General features: G+C 35.9%; 1 protein-coding gene across 1 annotated transcript in view; it reads right to left on the reverse strand.

The window, feature by feature from the left end:
* Positions 1 to 19,180, reverse strand: part of rg (A kinase anchor protein rugose) — a 584,238-nt gene that overhangs the window by 265,918 nt on the left and 299,140 nt on the right. Inside the window, exon 2 of the mRNA XM_073089384.1 lies at positions 11,435 to 11,539. Within this exon, the coding sequence (XP_072945485.1) occupies positions 11,435 to 11,539 (105 nt within the window). The remainder of the gene's footprint in view (positions 1 to 11,434; positions 11,540 to 19,180) is intronic.

A 19,180-nucleotide genomic window follows, 5' to 3' on the forward strand; every position in this document is an offset into this window, starting at 1 on the left:
ATCAATCATATTCAAAGAGCGAACGTAATAAGAGTGGATCGAGATTTTACAATATCAACAAATCCACAATCAAGAAAGGGTTATTATATTCCCATGCTCACAAGGACTGCATAAAATACCAAGGAGTTATTCCTTACTTTTACCGCGTTAAATTTCACATGATCACATTAATATTCCCAAGAACACCAAGACTACAGAGCCTACAAAGAGTGATGAGAAATTACAAAAAGGCAGAGTAAAAGAGACAGAAGATATGACCCAAATGCAGGTAATGGCGGGATGTAGAGTTAACCCCTAAACAGCTGTAATATTCACATGGACAAGTTCATGAACCATGAAAAAGAGAAAAAGACAGAAGATATGACCGAAATGCAGGTAACAACGGGATGTAGAATTTATAAACAGTTGTATTACTCACATAAACAGTTCGGAGACCAAGAAAAAGTAGAAAAGAAAGTATCAATTAATTAGTATTCAGAAAATTCACAAAAATATGAATCTTGGCGGTTTGACTATAAAACTTACTACTTACGATTTTAATATTCCAAGAAGAATAAAATCCATACATATATCTTTCTTGATTTTCCTGTTTATTCCAAGAAATGTTTGCAGAAATTCCTATTTACAGAATGTATAATTAATTGTGAGTTTCCTGTAATCCTTCCGCTGTTTTACTCGTATGTTCAAATAACTTTATCTAAAAGAGTCACATGAAAATATCTTTCACAGAGGTGCCAAATTCGCGGAAATTTTTATGCACTATGCTCGTGTATCTACAAGTAAATTCCGTGTAGGTAAAATGAAATGGAAGCTGGCGTTGTGAACCTTTTTTTAGCTGGGGATCAAAAATTCTTACTGACAGTCACAGTACGTAAGCTTTTGATGTGATACATCTATAGCCGCACGTAAAACCGATTTCTGGCGTGGCGACGCATGCCGTGGCGCCGCCGCGTGACGTCGCCACGCTATACGATGGTATATATATACAGTCTATATGCAGTAGTGTGTACGGTGTGGCGACGCGTCGCCATGCGCAATCGAATTCAATAAATAGTCATCGTTATCTGGAAAAAAATCGTAATATTTTATTTTATCATTATGGCATATTTAGTTCCTATCACAATATGTTCTTTTATGCATATTACTTTTACAAAATAATGTCGATGTTTCACATCTGCCAGGTGTCCCGTGACGGCTCACATTTTTTTTATTTAATATCCTCTTCGCATTTTAGTTCTCAGGAATACCAATACAGCAGAAGATGCATGGATATGTGCCGTTTAAAAAAATTGTCTTAAATGAAACGACACAGCTCACAGCAGGTAGCGTCATGTGGCGCAGATGGTGCAAAGAATATATTCTAATTTTTTTTCTTTGCATTCTATTCCCACAGTTTAGTTTTCATTCCCAGGAGATCTAATGCTACATGAACATACGAGGATGCGCGTCTTAAACTTAAACGAAAGACTAGAACGGGAACGGTTACAAACGTACGATTGAGTAAAATGGAATATCTTACCTGCAACCATCTTTCTTCACTTTAAATTTTAATTCACATAAACTCATATTCGTTCCCAGAAATACCATGGCTACAGAAAGTGCAAGGGGGTGCAACATAATATTATGTCTCACGAGAGGCAAAACTTCTTTAGCAATTGAATATGTGCAATGTGAGTTTCTTTCCCAAGGATACCAATATTGCAGAATACACAAGGATAACGCCTTATAAACATGTGTACCGTGAAAAAACATTAACATTACATCAGTTGCTATGGGAAGCTTTAGCGTTTTGTGATGCAGATGATACAAGAATGCATTACGTGATAATTTAATTTCCCTCTTGGTTTAAGTTTCACCTTATTTCCCAGGAGTACTAATGATAGAGAATACAAAATAATGTACATCTTAAACATGCAATTGGCAAGAGACAACACATCGATTTTCGTAGCAGATAGAAAAACTGTAAGTGGAACAGCCACATATACAATATATTTAGATGAGTGGATTATTTACATCCCTATTCACTTATGTTTTAATTCACATAAACTCATCTCCGTTCCCAGGAATACCAGTACTACAGAATGCGCAAGGAGGTGGGAGGTTCAAAAACACAATATGTTTTGAGAGATAAGTATTGCTATATTTTAAAAATCGCTCATGGGACCACCCATTAGCGATTTAAAATTTGCAATACAGTTTTATTCCCAAGGATACCAGTACTGCAGAACAGACAAGGATCTTTAAGCATGTGTGTCATGCTCTTGCCGAAACCTAAAAACCCACATAATGTGCTATGGGTCTTTGCATCATCGTTCTCCGTATCATCCATAGCGAAATGTAGTATAGATTATGCTAAAAATGGTTTTTGTGATATTTAATTTTTTCTTTGCGTTCAGTTCTCACAATCTCATTTTCATTCCCAGGAGTACTAATGCTACATGAATATACAAGGGGACGCGTCTTAAACGTGAAATTCGCGAAATGGGCACAACATGACTTTCGTAGCGGACGATGAAACTAACAGTGGAACGGTTGTAAAATTTGATAGGTTAAGATTTGTATGACATCTCGCTATCTACATCCCTGTTCACTTTAAGTTTTAATATTTTACATAAATTGATCTTCGTTCCCAGGAATACTAGTGCTACAGAAAGTGCAAGGGGGTATAAGGTTCATAAACAAATTTCTCACGAGAGGCACACGTCAATGGCGCAGCAAAAGCAGGTGGCCAGCCACTTTAGCAATTTAAAATTTGCAAGTGAGTTTCATTCTCAAGGATACCAGTACAGCAGAACACACAAGGATAATGTGCTTTAAATTTATGTAACGTAAACAAGTCAAAATATTAAGTTGCCATGGACTTGCTTTAGCATAATGGCAACACGATGACAGGATTTTGTGATATTTTAGTTCTACTTTGTGTTTCAGTTTCCTTCATTTCATTTTCTTTCCCAGGAATACTAATGCTACATAACATACAAGGATGTGCGTCTTAAAAATAGACAAAACATTTAATTTCGGAGCAGATTGGGAAACTAGAGAGGCAACCGCCACAAACGTACTGTGGTTTTAGATGATGAGATGAGTATGTTATCTGCATCCCTCTTTAAGTTTTAACTTCACATAACTTCATTTTCGTTCCCAGGAATACCAGTACTACAGAATGCACAAGGGGGTGCAATGTTCGCAAACACATGACGTGACAGGACAACAAAGTCAAATCTCAGATATAACGGAGATTCGGGCTAAGACGGCCATTGTGGGAAATTTAAAAATTGTAATTCACTTTTTTCCCAAGGAATCCAATACTGCAGAACCGATAAGGATAATGTCTCTTAAACACATGCTTCAGATAAAAGATAAAATATTAAATGCAAGTGCCTATGTGACAGTGAAATGGCCACAAATGTACGACAAATTTACATTAGAACTATTATTACATTTGGAGATATTTTTATTATACATTTTTATTTCTTTATTTTACTCGTACTGCTTCAAAGTTAATATGTAATATATGAAGTGCTCCCCTGTGCCGTATTCTCGGAACGTTATGTTACGGAACGTAGAGGTTCCTCAAAAAGACCAGTATAAGGGATTTTTCTGGCTCATACAAAGTTAATGAAAAATCACACAATCTCATCACCGTTCCCAAGAACACCAAAGCTACAGAATACTGTAGGATTTAAAAATTATTTTAGAAAAGGACAAAATATTCACCCTCGCCACAGGTGGTATAGCTGGTGGGTTGGCCACACCCACATCCTGTTCTTTTATCACAGTTTACGGTAACTTATACAATTTTTAAAATGATAGGAAGGGATAAAGAAATTTAAAAAGTTACACACACTTTTTAAAACGATAAGATTGTTCCTATATTATTTTCAAATCATGTGAAGGTATGATTATAAAGATATCAATATTCTCATAACTACCAGGACGGCATAGAATACAGAGGCACATAATAAAAGTCAGGAAGGGGACTTGGCAAAAAAAGGAGACAAATGTAATAGAAGGTAACAAAATAGGGTTTATAAATAGAGTACATTTTCACAAAATGCTTATAATTCTAATATTTTTTTGGATTTAATATGGCATTATATTGCACTGTGATTCATTGTTATAATCGTAGAACTTTTAAAAGCTCCTTAAGGGAATGATGAAATGTCATTTAACTATGTCCCTACTTTGACTTAATTCTCTGTAATACTGCATTATGATTCGAATTACATAGATTTACAGAGATTTTTAGAAACTAAGATCTTTGCAAAATTGCAAAAAGGAACATCTTTTTTGTTGAAAATCAATCAGACAATTATATTTGAGTATACATGTATGTACCGGTTGTACAATTGTACAATTCCATTTTAGATAAATTATTTCGCATCTAGTGTGTTTAGAGTGACTCGGTCGTCTACAAAATAAAATAATAGCCAAGCAAGTAGTGTGGTATCACTATAAGGTCTATAAGGTATCAGGCAAACAGAGACTCCACGTAGGAGCAAAACAAAAGGCGGCTGTAATTTCATTACGCTCTGCGGCCGTTAGCGAAACAATCTCGGCGAGATTACGCGCGACTCACTTGCCGCCTTCGAGAAATTTCCAATAAAAAAAATATTTTAGCCATAAGAATGGAGTTTCAAGAAATAATGGTGCGTAAAATCGCATGTTATAAAATGGGTTAATAAATCTGTTTCATGTCGCCTTAAATAGATTTAGAATAAATCTGTAACCTGACGTATTTATCGTACCAAAGAAACATTTCAAGTACAAAACTTAAAAGTTCCACCGTCACACTAGCTCACTTAGTTAACGTATTCGCTCAGTAACGTGAACGTTACGCGCATAATGAAACCGTGAAACTTCTCACTCATTTAGCGTCAACTCCATCCAACACATTTGCACGACAAAGGCATTATATATACGAAGTAAAGAGACATCGCCCTATTCACACCGACACCGACGAAAACACGTACTCGGCTTACTTATAAAACTTTGACCGACATAATAACGCCGACGCTGTTAATCCGCGAACGCTCTTGCATAATAAAGCGTCACCGCGTCAAACTTCATATTCGTTTAACGCTAACTCTGTTTCAAAGCATGGAAATAATAACGAATATATGCGCCATGTGCTTATATACAGGTATTTATATTTGACAGGGTCCTAGAGCTTAGACTAAAAGGGTCACAACGGCTAAAGCTAATATTGTTTTAAAACATACGTTTTTATTCTCAAGGTTGATCATTACCCATAGTTGTTGATTGAAATGAAACTGTGGGTATGTATTATTAGTTTATACAACTTTTGTAAGACAATGAAACATATGTGTAAAATCTAGAACACAAATATGTTGTAGACAAGGTTGATCAGAATTTGTTTATAATTGTTACAACTCCTGACGCCTTGGTTCTGCTGTTTACGTCTCTTAAATTCACACCACATCCAGTTAAACTAATAAATAGTCATGTTATTTATGTAAAGTTAGATATTTCTTAGAGAGGATCCAACAAAACTAACAAAAGCGTAACATAAACCAAAATGACTAAGTGCAATAAATCTAATCTTCCCATCCAAGACATCTGAGTGGATACATAAACCTTCAGACGTCAACAGAACAATGTTAAGGTGACACCGCGTCGCACGGCGCTAACATACTCTCCTAATACACTACGTGGTGTATAATGAAGCCGTCAAACTTTTCACTCGTTTAGCGTCTCCACGCAACACATTTGCACGACAAAGGGGGTGGCGCGCGGCAATGTTCCCCTCATTATCAACGCAAACTCACCACTTATCAACACTGACATTGTTCCCTTTTAAGTACCAGTAGAATAACATTCAACGCCGCAAACTTTGACTCACATCCACAAACGTAGGTAATTTGTCTTCCATTGTGTAAGTATAAACAAATTTGCAATTGTTGTAATGCAGGGGGCGTCATGTATAACATTACGTTGAGATCATTTTATGAGAGATGTTCATGATTTTGGGATGAGACTGAGCAGTGGCACAGTAATGGGTTGACGCAGGTGTTGATGATATAATTAAAAAGTTAATGAGGTTTAGGGATCTTTAAATATATGCAATGGTACCCTTGGGCCATGTCCTTATTATCTAGGACAAGATAATGTAATTATAAACGGACAGCGGGATAAAAGGATCTTTACATGTACAGGCGTGCAACGACTGCAGTAAGGATTTATTTCCCTTGAGTACTCGTATATGTTAAAAATTTTGACGTAAAAATTAAATCAGTCCTCAGGTCAAATATCGCATATGCGATCAATTTTAGGAAGATCTTTTGATGTTTAGCACTGGGACTTCTTCCAAAATATTTTTTTATTTCTTAACATGAACACCGGCTGACTTATGATTTATGAGATGACAATCTAGTCCTCAGAAATGATAACGCATCGGCTTCAGGTAGAACCTATACCTTACGGAGCTGGTTGCAGACATATTTAGGCGACGGTAACCACATACCATCGGATGGACTGCATGCTTGTATTTTAAAAACAAACCGAAAATAAACCGCTGCGAAAACCTCAGCCAATTTTCCACCCACCTCATTCTTAAACGAATGAAGGTGTCGCAAGCTGAAAACTTAGCACTCGTACACGTTCAGTTGATTTGCACATCAAAGGCGGAGACAGCCGCGCCCCGGCCTCGTTACCGCCGGCTCGCGGGCCCCGGGAATCGCATTAACCACTCGTACCAACCGCACACGTCGCCGAACGTTCCCAGTGTCAGCAATTACGTTGGTGGATTTACCAGGGATCACTGTTACCTAACTCTTTTTAGAATATTTTTATCACCGTTAAAATCCACCTGAAAACTTTCAATGGATATTTATTTGTACAATTATAATATTGATTTAGTATCCTTTCAAGTGCCAAAAAAACTACACTTTTAGAAAATAATATTGTTTTATATAATAATTTTAAAACCCCATTTAGATACTTTTAAAGTAACGTAAATATAGCTAACGTAAACGTCAACAAGTTCTTTAAGGTTTGAACAACTTTGCACATCCCAATTAACAAATGTTGCAAATACTTAACGAATATGTCAGGAATATTAGAAGAATAATAAAATTGATGACGATATTATTTTATAACCACATAATCCATCATAGCTGTAATTTAATAGGCTGGGAATATAATGGCTTAAGCAATAACGATGATCGTCGTAAAATTGACAGCTCCTAGCTTACATCGGCAGCTCATAAGGTGACTAAGCAAAAGACCTTAGGCTTTTCATTTCACACACTTCTGACATAAAGTCATAATACAAGTACATAATAGTATTCAAATGTATCCGGTTCTTCAATCGATGTTTCCCTTATTAAATTAAATTCATCTTGCATTTCGCAACAGTAATTATTTATTAATTATTTAATATTATAAAATTTATTTTATTGTTACTAAAATTTTCGACAATCGCTGTGGCGGTGCGTCCTCCATACCAGTTTGATGGGAAGACAGAAGGTTTCGGGTTTGACGCCCGGCTAGCCAAACATTTTAATAATAATATATATTTAAATTTCTAGTCTGGTTGTTTGTGTGTGTATGTGGCATCAACGACAGGAAATTCATGCGGCCATGAGCACACAAAGCGTAAACTATAAAGTGTGCATTTTTAAATTTACACTCCATACAAAGAGCACGTCTAGTACAAACAAGCTCCATTTTACCAGCGGGTTTATAAACACCGTTCAGTGCAGGTGCGCTAAAAGGCGAAATTTGTTTAAAACGGGGAAATATGGCTCCTGGCGGGGCGGCCATTATAATTTGCAAGTTTCCCGTGAAATTACTTACAAACTTGTGAATTATGAAGCGTTCAGAAAGTTCTGACGAGAGTGGGAACGGTCGAAGTGGGCAAAACAATGATGAAGGATACCGGGGACGCACCGGGGGAGTGATAATGTTCTCCGACTGAGTGTTAATTTTACTTTTGATAAGATTCAATCATTTTAATGGAAACAATCTTTGCGGCGCCTTAAACTTAGTCGGGTGTAATTGTTAACAGATTTCTTTGTTATGTGTTAAATATAAAGTTCTGAAGTACATTTTACAATTACATTAGCAAGGTAATAATATACGGGCAAATAAAGCAGTTGGTAATCTCAGGTCAAACATTTTCGTAAGCACTTCCTAACGTCAATTTTGGTAAAATTGTAAATTGTCCGGTGAAAGGCTAGAGGGTTGTACCATATTTTTTGTACTTTTCGTATTTGCGAATACGTGGTAGGACACGAGTCAGTCGCGTCCTCTATTTCCATGTGAGCGGAGCGGCGAGCCGAGCTTCCGCAAACTGACGCTAGCAGTTTTTCACATCATATGCCTAAAATTGGCAGTACATTTACTTTACATGTCAACCCTTTACTGTCTCCACCCTTGCCAAGTGCGGATTGGTAGATATAAACAAATACCAAGTTTTTTTAAGATCTCTCAAGCGTGTACATTTTTTCCGTTACTTTCACAAAGTTTTCCTTTACCGTTTTGACAAGTGATAATTAAAACTTTGAAGGGCACAGTTTCTGACCATTACTCTACCACTGAGTTTACCTACACACCTAACAAATAATAAATGATTGTTTAATAAAAAAGGCACCGCGTTAAATCCCCGTGAAGTAGGTACATAACTCATTCATTTGTCCCAATGAATCTTCAAAACATTGTGAGTAGATTTACACATAGAATAACATTGTAGCGAGTTCTACTACTTGATTATACAGAGCCCTGCCACATAACCTTGATGAGTTCTAAATTATCTGCTCTATAATATACTAGTTCCATATGAAAACTAATGGAAACCGGCCTCTCCCCAGGCATTATTACCTACAAAACATATGCTATTGTTATTTCTATCCTAAAATCTGTTTTGGTTTCATTCTTGCGAAACGTTCATACACTAGTGTTTATTTAAAATTTACGCTCTGTTTTGATTAATTTAAACACGAACATGACTATATGTCCTATTAAGAGTACCGCTTTTGATTAGACCTCTCATCTTTTCAACTACATCATTTTGTGTGATTTTTCATTTGAGAAGTTAATTGGCCATGGTGCTAAGATTCTTAATTTAATTTTAATATAGAAGATTAACAGTTTTAGTTCTTGTCTATGATATATCTATCTTATCTTATTAGCAACATAAATTACTTACGTACTATATAAATACACATTGATTAGACCTGTCGTTTAATATATTTTTGTGTATTTATTGATTAGACAAACTTTGGTACCAGCAAGGTGTTTTGATTGCCTAACAAATTTTCTCCCAAATCTACTCTACCCGTAGTTCGACACGAAACTCACAGTGTGCGCTTATTCTCGTTTGCTGAACGTGGCAAATATCATATCCCCATACTTACGTTATGGCGTCATATGAAATTATGTTATACACGTTCACACATAAAGAAAACTATTGCCACCAAAATACTTTTTTATGAACATTTTTCGTTGCTGCATACATTTTGAATTTATTCCTTACCTATTAAAATCATGATTAATGTTATACATACTGAAGAAGGTTATGGCAATAAATTCATTGATGCCCTTATGCCCGGTTTCTGAGGTACTTTTAACTGTGGTTTCGTTATCCCTATTGGTCCGATAACTTAAGATGTGCGTTACTGAACAGCACATTTGAAGCTAAACGTTGCTTATTCTACGTTTAACTTAACTGACCGATTTTGGCCGTTTATCGGTCTCATAACTTTATTTGACGTTTCATTGGTTGGTTGTCAAAGTAAAGTCAAATATAATATTTAACGTTGACATTTGATGTTTTTTAATGATTGACATACGAACGCATACTTACAGCCATTCAAATACATTTAATGAATTATCTCGATTATATACAAAACTTTTTATATTTTGAAAAATACGAATAAAATCATAAATATTATATACATATATTATTTTATATAATGTTTCGAAGCTAAAATAAAGTCTTATAAGTAATTTCAAAATCATTTGCATAAAAACTGCCATCTAGCGACTACTTAGGGAACCAGTTATCGATTCCATATTTATCAAACGGTGTATTGTTTTCTCAGAAACCTACCAGTAGATAAACGACAGTTATCGAATCCATAACTTTATTGAATCAACAGCTATTGACTAGTTAACTCGATACTTCAGAAACCGGGCATTAATTCACGCATTTAGGATTTAGAATTTCGATTAATAAGAAAAGCTTGGCCCTTAACCCTTTCATTTAAATCCAACTCGTACCAGGGTAGCATGAGTAAAAGGAATAAGGTGAGTCGATATGAACATCTCTGTACCTACATCGACGGGCCTTGTTTAAATATTTTGCCCCATTCTTATTGGTTAGTTTTTACTCCAATGATCGTTATGGATATTAAATATTATTTTTTGCCTTTTGAATGAAGACATGAAAACTTTTATATTAATTGCACTCATATGAGCTTTATAAAAAAATGCAAATAATTTGCGAAAAATATGGTTGGGTGTTGCAAAATTTCTAAAGAGTTAAGTTTGTTCCACTTTAGCACCAGGGCGCTATAAGTCCGGAGGCGGTTAAATCTTCTCGGGTCTCAGAAAAAAGAGAGCAAAGAAGGCTCGTCACGAACAAAAAATGTTGCACAAAGGAGATGCATTGATAGTCCGTCTCTTTTAAACAAAGTGTTTTGCTGTGATGGAACAGAAAAGAAAAAGTAAGGGGTAAGCGAGCTCAAGTAGCATACGATTAAAATGAGGTTGGATTTCAAAACAGCACAAATGTATGTGTGTCGTTGTCTTTATTACTTTGTGCGGCGATACTATTCTTCTGTGCTAAATTTGCGCATTTTTATAAAACCAATTTCTAAAACATTAGACGCGATTTTAGAATCAAGATTTCCTTCCAATTGTGATTTAAATAGAAAACTGGATTTTACCTTTATTATTAGCAATATGAAATATGTATTCACACCGTGTGCGTCTAAATATTCTAGATAACAAACAACTTTAGAAGCAGAGCATAACTCCGCCGAGAGATACGTGTAAGTTATGTAAAGTGAGATTTCTTAGTTTGATTGGATAGCTTAGTTGTGCAGATTTTAATATTATTAAGTGTCGACTAACTTCAATGCATATCTACGCTTATCACACACGATGAATGCGAAAGAAATAATAAATGTTACTATAATTAATGCGTAGAATTATTTAATTTCTAGTAGCAATAATATTTTAACTAAAAAAGGGGTTTATGACAGTTGTTTAGCCAAATAGAGCAAGTCCTGTCTAAAGGCCATTAAAAGTTTTAAGTGTTACGGAAGTGGAGTGGTATGGTAATTTATTAGCAATCTAAGGTAGGAATTAGAGTTTGATTACAGATAAACACGGGCGGCAGTAAGCACTTACCATACGGGCTGCAAGCTCGCATATTAAATAAATTTTATAACGTAAAATAATATCATACCTGCAAACTTGGCGGACAGTGGTCCAGCAGCTCCAGCATGTGCTGGATATTCTGGGCGTCCTGGATCACGAAGTTCAGCTCCATGTCGAACTCGCCGCCCACCAGCTGCAACAACACAGACAAATAAAGAATTTAATTATCTCTTGCTTAAAACGGTGAAGGAAAATATCTTGAGCTTGCTTAAACGGCAAAGGAAAATATCTTGAGCAAACCTACATGACTTAGGATTTCTTTTAATCAATTATTCTCGAGGGTTTATGAAGTCGACCTTGGCACTGTCGCCAGCGCGGTGGACTATCACATGGGCTAAGCCCCTCTCACTCTGAGAGCAGACCCTAGTCCAACAGTGGGACAGTATTAGATTGAGGACGAAACGCCAAAATTTTATCTGAAGAAAGTCTCATAATGTTAACATATTCAAAATTAACTTTTAAGCCGAGTAGATTGGCTTATTATTTCTAGTGGAAATGACAGAGATGGCGGACTGGCCATATTCGTAATTTTCAAGAGTGGATACTCTCAAGAGAAAATGGTAGTTAAATAAAAAAGTTTTAAGTAAGTTACATGAGTGTATTACAGAACCTTAATATATTTTATATATACTCGTATTTCGTCGTAACCATGTTCCGTCGTAAAACTCAATTTTACCTCGCTGACCGATTAATCCGTTCACCGGTACCTTTCCCCGTAATATAAGACAGAAAGACTTATATTCTCTCAAATCCGTTAAAAAACACAAGTTTATAACTTTAATACTTATACCTAGATATTACGTTAGATTATAGACAAATATTGTTCAATTTTTGCCTACGCAAACTGATATTTATAGTAATGTGTATTTTTTTTCAAAAACCTGCCATGAATATGATGAAATACGATGAAATAGATACCCCCTTAATCATAATAAATCTTTCTAATGTTTGCCTATGAAAGATCAAGGTATTTTCTAATAGTCAGTAGACAAGTTTGACAAGTACTCAAATAACGATCTTTAGGCGATCAGCAATTGACGGGCAAAAAATAAATATTAAATTACATTTTTTTAATTCAGTAACCTACGAACGATAAGTGAATAAATAAATGATATATTTCTAATGCAGTATGCGTTTAAAAATACATATTTTATTCAAATAACAACGTACTTACAGCAAAGTCATGAACGCACGTAGATTGAATTCGGGTTACCCGATGTCTTTCATCATTTTAAACAAAAGTCACTCAACAAAACTCCCGGCGGAGCGGTCGTCAATAGTTTACTTGCCTTTTGGTTCCTTCGGGCCATTTCAATTCTATAGACGGGGAATTTTCTGACCGATTGAAATATTGGCTGTATCTTGAAAAGCCCGCGACACAATGGGGTGTTGTCCCAGTCGTGTTCGACGGACATTCAATTTGTGCGATCGGTCAATCTCTGTATAGCCCATGTGCGCCTGGTACCCGAGCCTTTTGTATTCGTCAACAATGGAGTCAGCAAAGAAACATGAAAAATAACTAACAAGCTTCGTATCCCCACGAGTGCTCCTAGTTTTTACAGGGCATTCCGAACAATCTGATGCATTGTGAGCGGACACGTTTGTTCAAGTATAGCAAGGCAGTACAATATTTTTTTAAAGAAAATGTAGAACCCGTACCCAATTTGAATTCAATCGATTTGTGTGAATGAGGTTGTTTATATTGTTTTTACAATCCATATATTTATTTACATTCTGATTTAAACTCGATTAACGGACTGAGCTTGTGTGTGTTAATTATTTTGCAACATCATTGGTGTTTTATAGGCTAAGTTAACTTTCAAACTACCAGGAGTTCATAATAAACAAGGAATTAAACCCCACAGACTCGTGCTCTTCAAACACCATGCATGATGGGCGGTGCTTTCACTCCCTTTTAAAGAACAACACCTGTGTATCGTATGAGTGTTGTAGAAAGGGACAGACATAATTTGTACCTCTCACTCTGTCACGGCTATAATGGTGCTAACAATTTCTAACAACCCTCAAACGAAAGTTTTGCAAACAATAGCTTTGCTACCCCTATGGTGTAAGCATACTAGGCGATGATAAAAATAGAAGCGTTAGACAAGGGATAGTCGGGTCGTTTTATGGTGTATGACTTTGAAGGGTAACCGACCCCGATTAAACATCTGCTCACCATATTACCTCAAAATTAATACTGAATCAACAGCCCTTTAGCATAGTAATGTTTATCGTTATTATTGAAGGTTTGTGGTGTTCTTAACCTTGCAATGACGGAGAAATAGTTTGTACCAATTAAGAAAAATAATTTTACGTTTATTCCTATTTTCATCACCATGATAATATAAACCTTGGTTTGGATAAGGTCTTGAATCTGATGATCTTTATTCTTAAGAAACCTACTGTTACTCAGTAAAAACATTAGAAAAATAATGTTTCAAACTAAGTCCACGAAATTTAATTTAAATACGAGCAAGTCACGGTATCCATCCATCCACTATCTCCTAAGGTGAACGAACAATGAACACATCATATCCCTGGTACTAGGAATTCATAATGCAACAGGGCTTACAAATTGATCACGCACTTATGGGAGGAGTCACAAAAACGGGACCCTTGTTTATTGAAAGGGGCATATACATTGTCTCCCTCTTGCCTGTCCATTTTTTGTTGCATTTTTTCTATCCCTGTCTTTTGAATATTATTAAAAAACGTTAGGAGAAAGGTTAAGAATGATAGGATAGTTAAATCAGTATTAATAAATTATTAATACTTTATACATAAGCGGCGTACTTAAATGTGCATTTTAGGAAATGATAGGTAAGTCAAATAATTTTATACCTAACAATTTTACGTTCAAAAACTCTTAAGAGTTTACCACTATAAATACACGGTAAAGTCAACAGATTAAGCGACACAAAATATTTTGCGAACGTATGTAAGGCCAAGTGAAAAATGCATTCATTTTTCATAAAACTGTCAAGAGGCAAATACTCGGTATAGCCTTAATGCGTGCTTCATTTTTATTGAGTTTTCCGTTTATGGCTACGTTCGCGGACGTAACTTGGCGACTCTCGCTGCCTCTTTTATATTTAAGGATGATATATACCAATTCTATAAAATATTTACTGTTTAAGATACGTTACGGATTAAAATAAAATTTTCGTTCTAGATATAGATATCGGGAACATCGGGTTTTATAAGAGGTTTACAGAGATTACAGGAAACTACTGTCTTTCAAAACCAATCGACAATATTATGGAATACATTTTTAACAGATTATGTGTGTCTTTTAATCCACTTCTCCTCTGTAAAGATAAGTTGTCGTTATAGATATGTCTGGTATATAGTAATTATGTAGGTACGTAAAGGTTTCGCTTATAACAAAAAGACTGAAGGTTGTCCGTAACGACATAATCACATCGTCTCGACCGACCGCCTGTGGCACTAGTAAACGCGATTATACAGACTAGAATCAGGGCTACCAATCATGTATTGGAAATTAAACTTTAATATGTTAAATAACTTTTCAAGTACCTAAGTCTATTAAGCTTCTTTCTAGGTGATCATGCTCATTTGGTTGCAACCCTCTCATTGCTGGCGATTGGTCTACAACGACTGAATTAAGCCTGGAGCATACCCCACCAAGCTGCTCCAATGCGTTTTTTTATAAACAACGCCCATGTATAAACGACACCCATCCGACCTCCGACCACATCCAGCGTAACTTAACTTTGTGAATCAATTGAGATCTCCACGAGCCACGATGTGATTTACCTTTTATCTTTAATAAATGAATATGTATTTGGAAGTTTAAAGATTATTTGTCATTCTCTTCAGTATTTTAATTTATCACTTTTCTCTATTTGGCACTTTGCAATATAAACACATAATATAATATAATTTCTTACATTAGCAGTAGCAGCCCTGGTGCCGACAGGGCCGGTAATTAGATTTGGCGCCCGGTTATCACCGGCGGCTATATCCGGTAGGATCCGGTTATGGGCTAATGGTGTTGTCGCGATCCGATGGTCGAAGCTCAAGTTTGTGGACAAAAAGTACTAAACACTTTTTATTTTATAAAATTAATTATAGAATGTTCTCTAAGGACATACTGCTTATTTAATAACGAACAAAATATGACTATAAAAACAATAGTAAATAAAATGCATAGCACTAACGTAAATCAAGATCTCGTGAAATAGAAATCGAAAACAAACCTAAATAAAATTGTTAGAAGCATTTAAAAATACATGCTTTAATTTTAACGTTTTTAAATAAAATCATGAAAACTTTCAGCTGTAAAAGATGTGTGGGAATAAAAAGTCTATAAGCTCTACAAAATTAAAATGCCTAGTTGCACTCGTTTGCTTAATTTAATGGCGTCCGGTTCCAAATTAAAATGTTGAAGAGCTCTGCAATCCATGAAATTACCAGGCGGTCGCCATTTTTATTCGAGCGAAAGTACCAGGCGCGCATGGCGCTATGGCGCTTGGCGGTTTTGCATTTTGCATGTACGAGTATTCACTGTTTATCGTTGACGATTTCTACTATTAATAAGTCGCAAATACGATTCCTTTATACTGTTCAAGATACTAGAAAATATTATAAACATTATATGTCATACATCGAGAATTAAATAGGTAAGTACTAATATATTAACATCAAAGTTTAGATACCATTTGTTTTTTTTTTGTAATGGATGTGGACAACCACAAAAGCCTACACTGTTATAGACTTCGTTTCAATAATGTTATCAGTATATTCGCTGACAGGGAGGTTACTGTCTAACATTCGCAGGGTAATTACGACCTACCCGCTTGGGAAATGTGCCTGTGGTCATACTAAAATGCGATGATCGTACCAGCTACCGTTCCCAACCTCGTTGGCCCATTTCATACAACAGTCGTTAGTGGCGGCACTTTTAACGACATTACACTTATTTTATTTATTATGAACCTAAAGTGTAACTGTGTAGTTATCTAAATAAAATATTTTGCAAAAAAAACAGTTATCAATTACAAATTTATCGATAAGAATATGTTAAACTTGAAAGGAAGCTTGTAGCAAAGGAACTCTGTCAATGATATTCCAACTTTTGTGGTACACACTTGTGTGGTTGTCACATTTCAAACATTTAAAGTGGGTATCATTGTTTTGAAGAAGGTATTTAAAAATACGTAAAGTTACGTTTCAAAAGATTTATTTCTTTCATATTACTCCCATAGAATTGTAGGACCATACTTCAGATATAAACACGGGAAGTGTGTTTAAGCGGATTAAGAATATGATAATTATTCTATCCAAGGTACCAAACACGAATACATCCGTCTAAAATGTTTTTGGCTACTTCACAACAAGGGCCGAACTCGGGCGCCTACCTAGCTCTGTATAATGCATTTAAACCAGCACTACGTTCGTACCGTGTAAGCCGCATTGGAACGGCGCGCGGCCGGCACGCTCTGTTAATCTCGCGATTATGCGCGGACCGCCATTCCGCCGGGGTACTTTATTCGCGTAAACTCCCTCATTACACCCCGCGATTAACTGCCGACACAATCTGCAGTGCTATTTAAAACGTAATTGGAAGTTATTTTATACGGAGCGAATTATTTTTTGTGATGTAATTACGCGTAATGTAATTAATCCTTTCACGCTGAAGTTATGTTAAGGTACGCCGGGCACAAAATTTCGAGGTATAATAAATAATTAATCTTTTTTAAAACGACCATAACAAATTTAATATATAAGGCTTCAATGATTCTCAGAATTCGTTATTGTTCTTTAATATTTTAAAACCCTTATTGGTTTCATTAATACTATTTAATGAATTCTAGGAAAATGCAATATTTTTTTAACAAAAGCCTATTATTCCTAACAAATCGGTCACATTGACCCCACATTTGCACTAAGAGGGGTTATATAAAGTCATAACGTACAAATTATTTCTATTGGCAGCAATGAGGGCCAAAAGGGGTGTTCAATTAGACATTAGTCACGCGCGTCGGCACGGAGGGGTCGTAAAATCGCATGCAGACGTGTCGCATTGATAAATCGCGCGATCTTGTTGTTCGGATCACGACCCGTATCTAATGAAATAAATTACACTATTAAACCTCCTAATTTATTTCAAATGCAAAGTGAATATGTTTAGTTTTCTATTAAATATCTTACGGTTTATTCTTGGAGGTTACACACTGCTTACTGCAAGAAAATATCATCCTTTAAGAATAGTACAACATAATTTGGTGGACATAGTTCAATATAATTGGAACGTGGTAGAACCCTCTGTGATTCGACTCCGGCGGCACCACCGCCACACCTACTCGTATTTCTGCCTTATAGCAGCAGTGTTAAGCGCTGCTGTGTTCTGGTTCGAAGGGTGTGGTAAGGGAGACATACTTTTCCGAGGCGTTCCAGCTTAGTCCTCAGGGGTAGCGGCGCATCTGTCTAATCCTATCTGGAGTCGATTACAGATGCCCATGGGCGGCAGTAGCTACTTACCATCATGTGGAGTGCATGCTCGTTTGCTACTCCATATTATAATGAAATATTATAATATGTAGATAGCAATTATTATTTAATTTCTACTATTCATTCCAACCTTCCAACTCGTAGATGGGCAACAATGTAATTTAAATAAAAGTTTCGTCGAGCGTTCAATTTTTTTGTTAGCACGCTTCAAAAGTAAAGAATAGGTCCGACGAACAATTTGTACACAATATAAAATTACTTACAATGGAAGCCTACAAGTAAATATTTAATCTGTTCGCAAGCTCTCGAAAGTTTTATGATTTCCCCTTTGTATGTGAATCGCGAACTAAAAGTAAAATAGCTACCTACAATATGCATTATTTAACGAGAGGTCGGCAAGGGTGTCTATTGTGGGACCCTTTTTTATATCCCCCAGTTAAATAAAACGTTTCTTGACCCTTTTTTATTTCTTGCTCAGCCATGACCTCCTGGTACTGCCGATTAGATATTCCTTTAGTTCTTTCTTTTGAGCGACAAAGTCCTAAAAATCCTGAAAACATACGACTGTCCTCAATGGAATTATTATGTATATTTTTAACTTTCAGTATATTTAAGTTCCAAAGTGCCAAAATATCAATGCAACATTGTATATCCTGTAATTACGAGTACTACAAATTCCATTGGGAAATAGTGTCTGTTTCGAGTGCGCTTTTCTGCAATTCATGGCATTCACACTTATGTCAATGTTAATTCTAAAGGTGCGTTTTGAAAAAGAGTTAATTTGCCAACTCCGGTACTAGGATTACAATAGTAAACAAGAGTTATTTTACAAACATGTGAACTGTGTTTGAGTGTTGAAGTACCGGTAAACATTAGCTTAGGGGAATATATGATCATAAAAGCAATAGGAGACCAGATAAGTGAAGAGGTTTTAACTTCACACTAGGAGCATGTAGAAGATATTTCCGTGTATTTTAAGGTAACGACATTCTATAAGGTAAACATGTTTCGGCAAAAACATTGACGATAATTTTTGATTTTGTGTGGAATAGATATTTAAAATTAACTAAACATTTTATGCTATTTAAACCGTATGACGTGTCTCTGAAAGTCAAATCTATGATGCATGCACGTTGTCTAAAATTATGTAAGTTTGCGAAATCTTAAACGAGCATGAATATGCAATAAAAGTACCAGGGTGACATAGAACATAGGCGGTAGTTCGCACATCCCGAGAGGGGATGCTGCAACCCCCTGCGGTTGGGGACAGAATCCGTAGGGTGCGGCTTTAAATCCG

Source organism: Epargyreus clarus, unplaced genomic scaffold, assembly GCF_041222505.1.
Source record: "Epargyreus clarus isolate Ecla_fem2 unplaced genomic scaffold, WU_Ecla_fem_2.2 ptg000029l, whole genome shotgun sequence".
Classification (NCBI taxonomy): domain Eukaryota; kingdom Metazoa; phylum Arthropoda; class Insecta; order Lepidoptera; family Hesperiidae; genus Epargyreus; species Epargyreus clarus.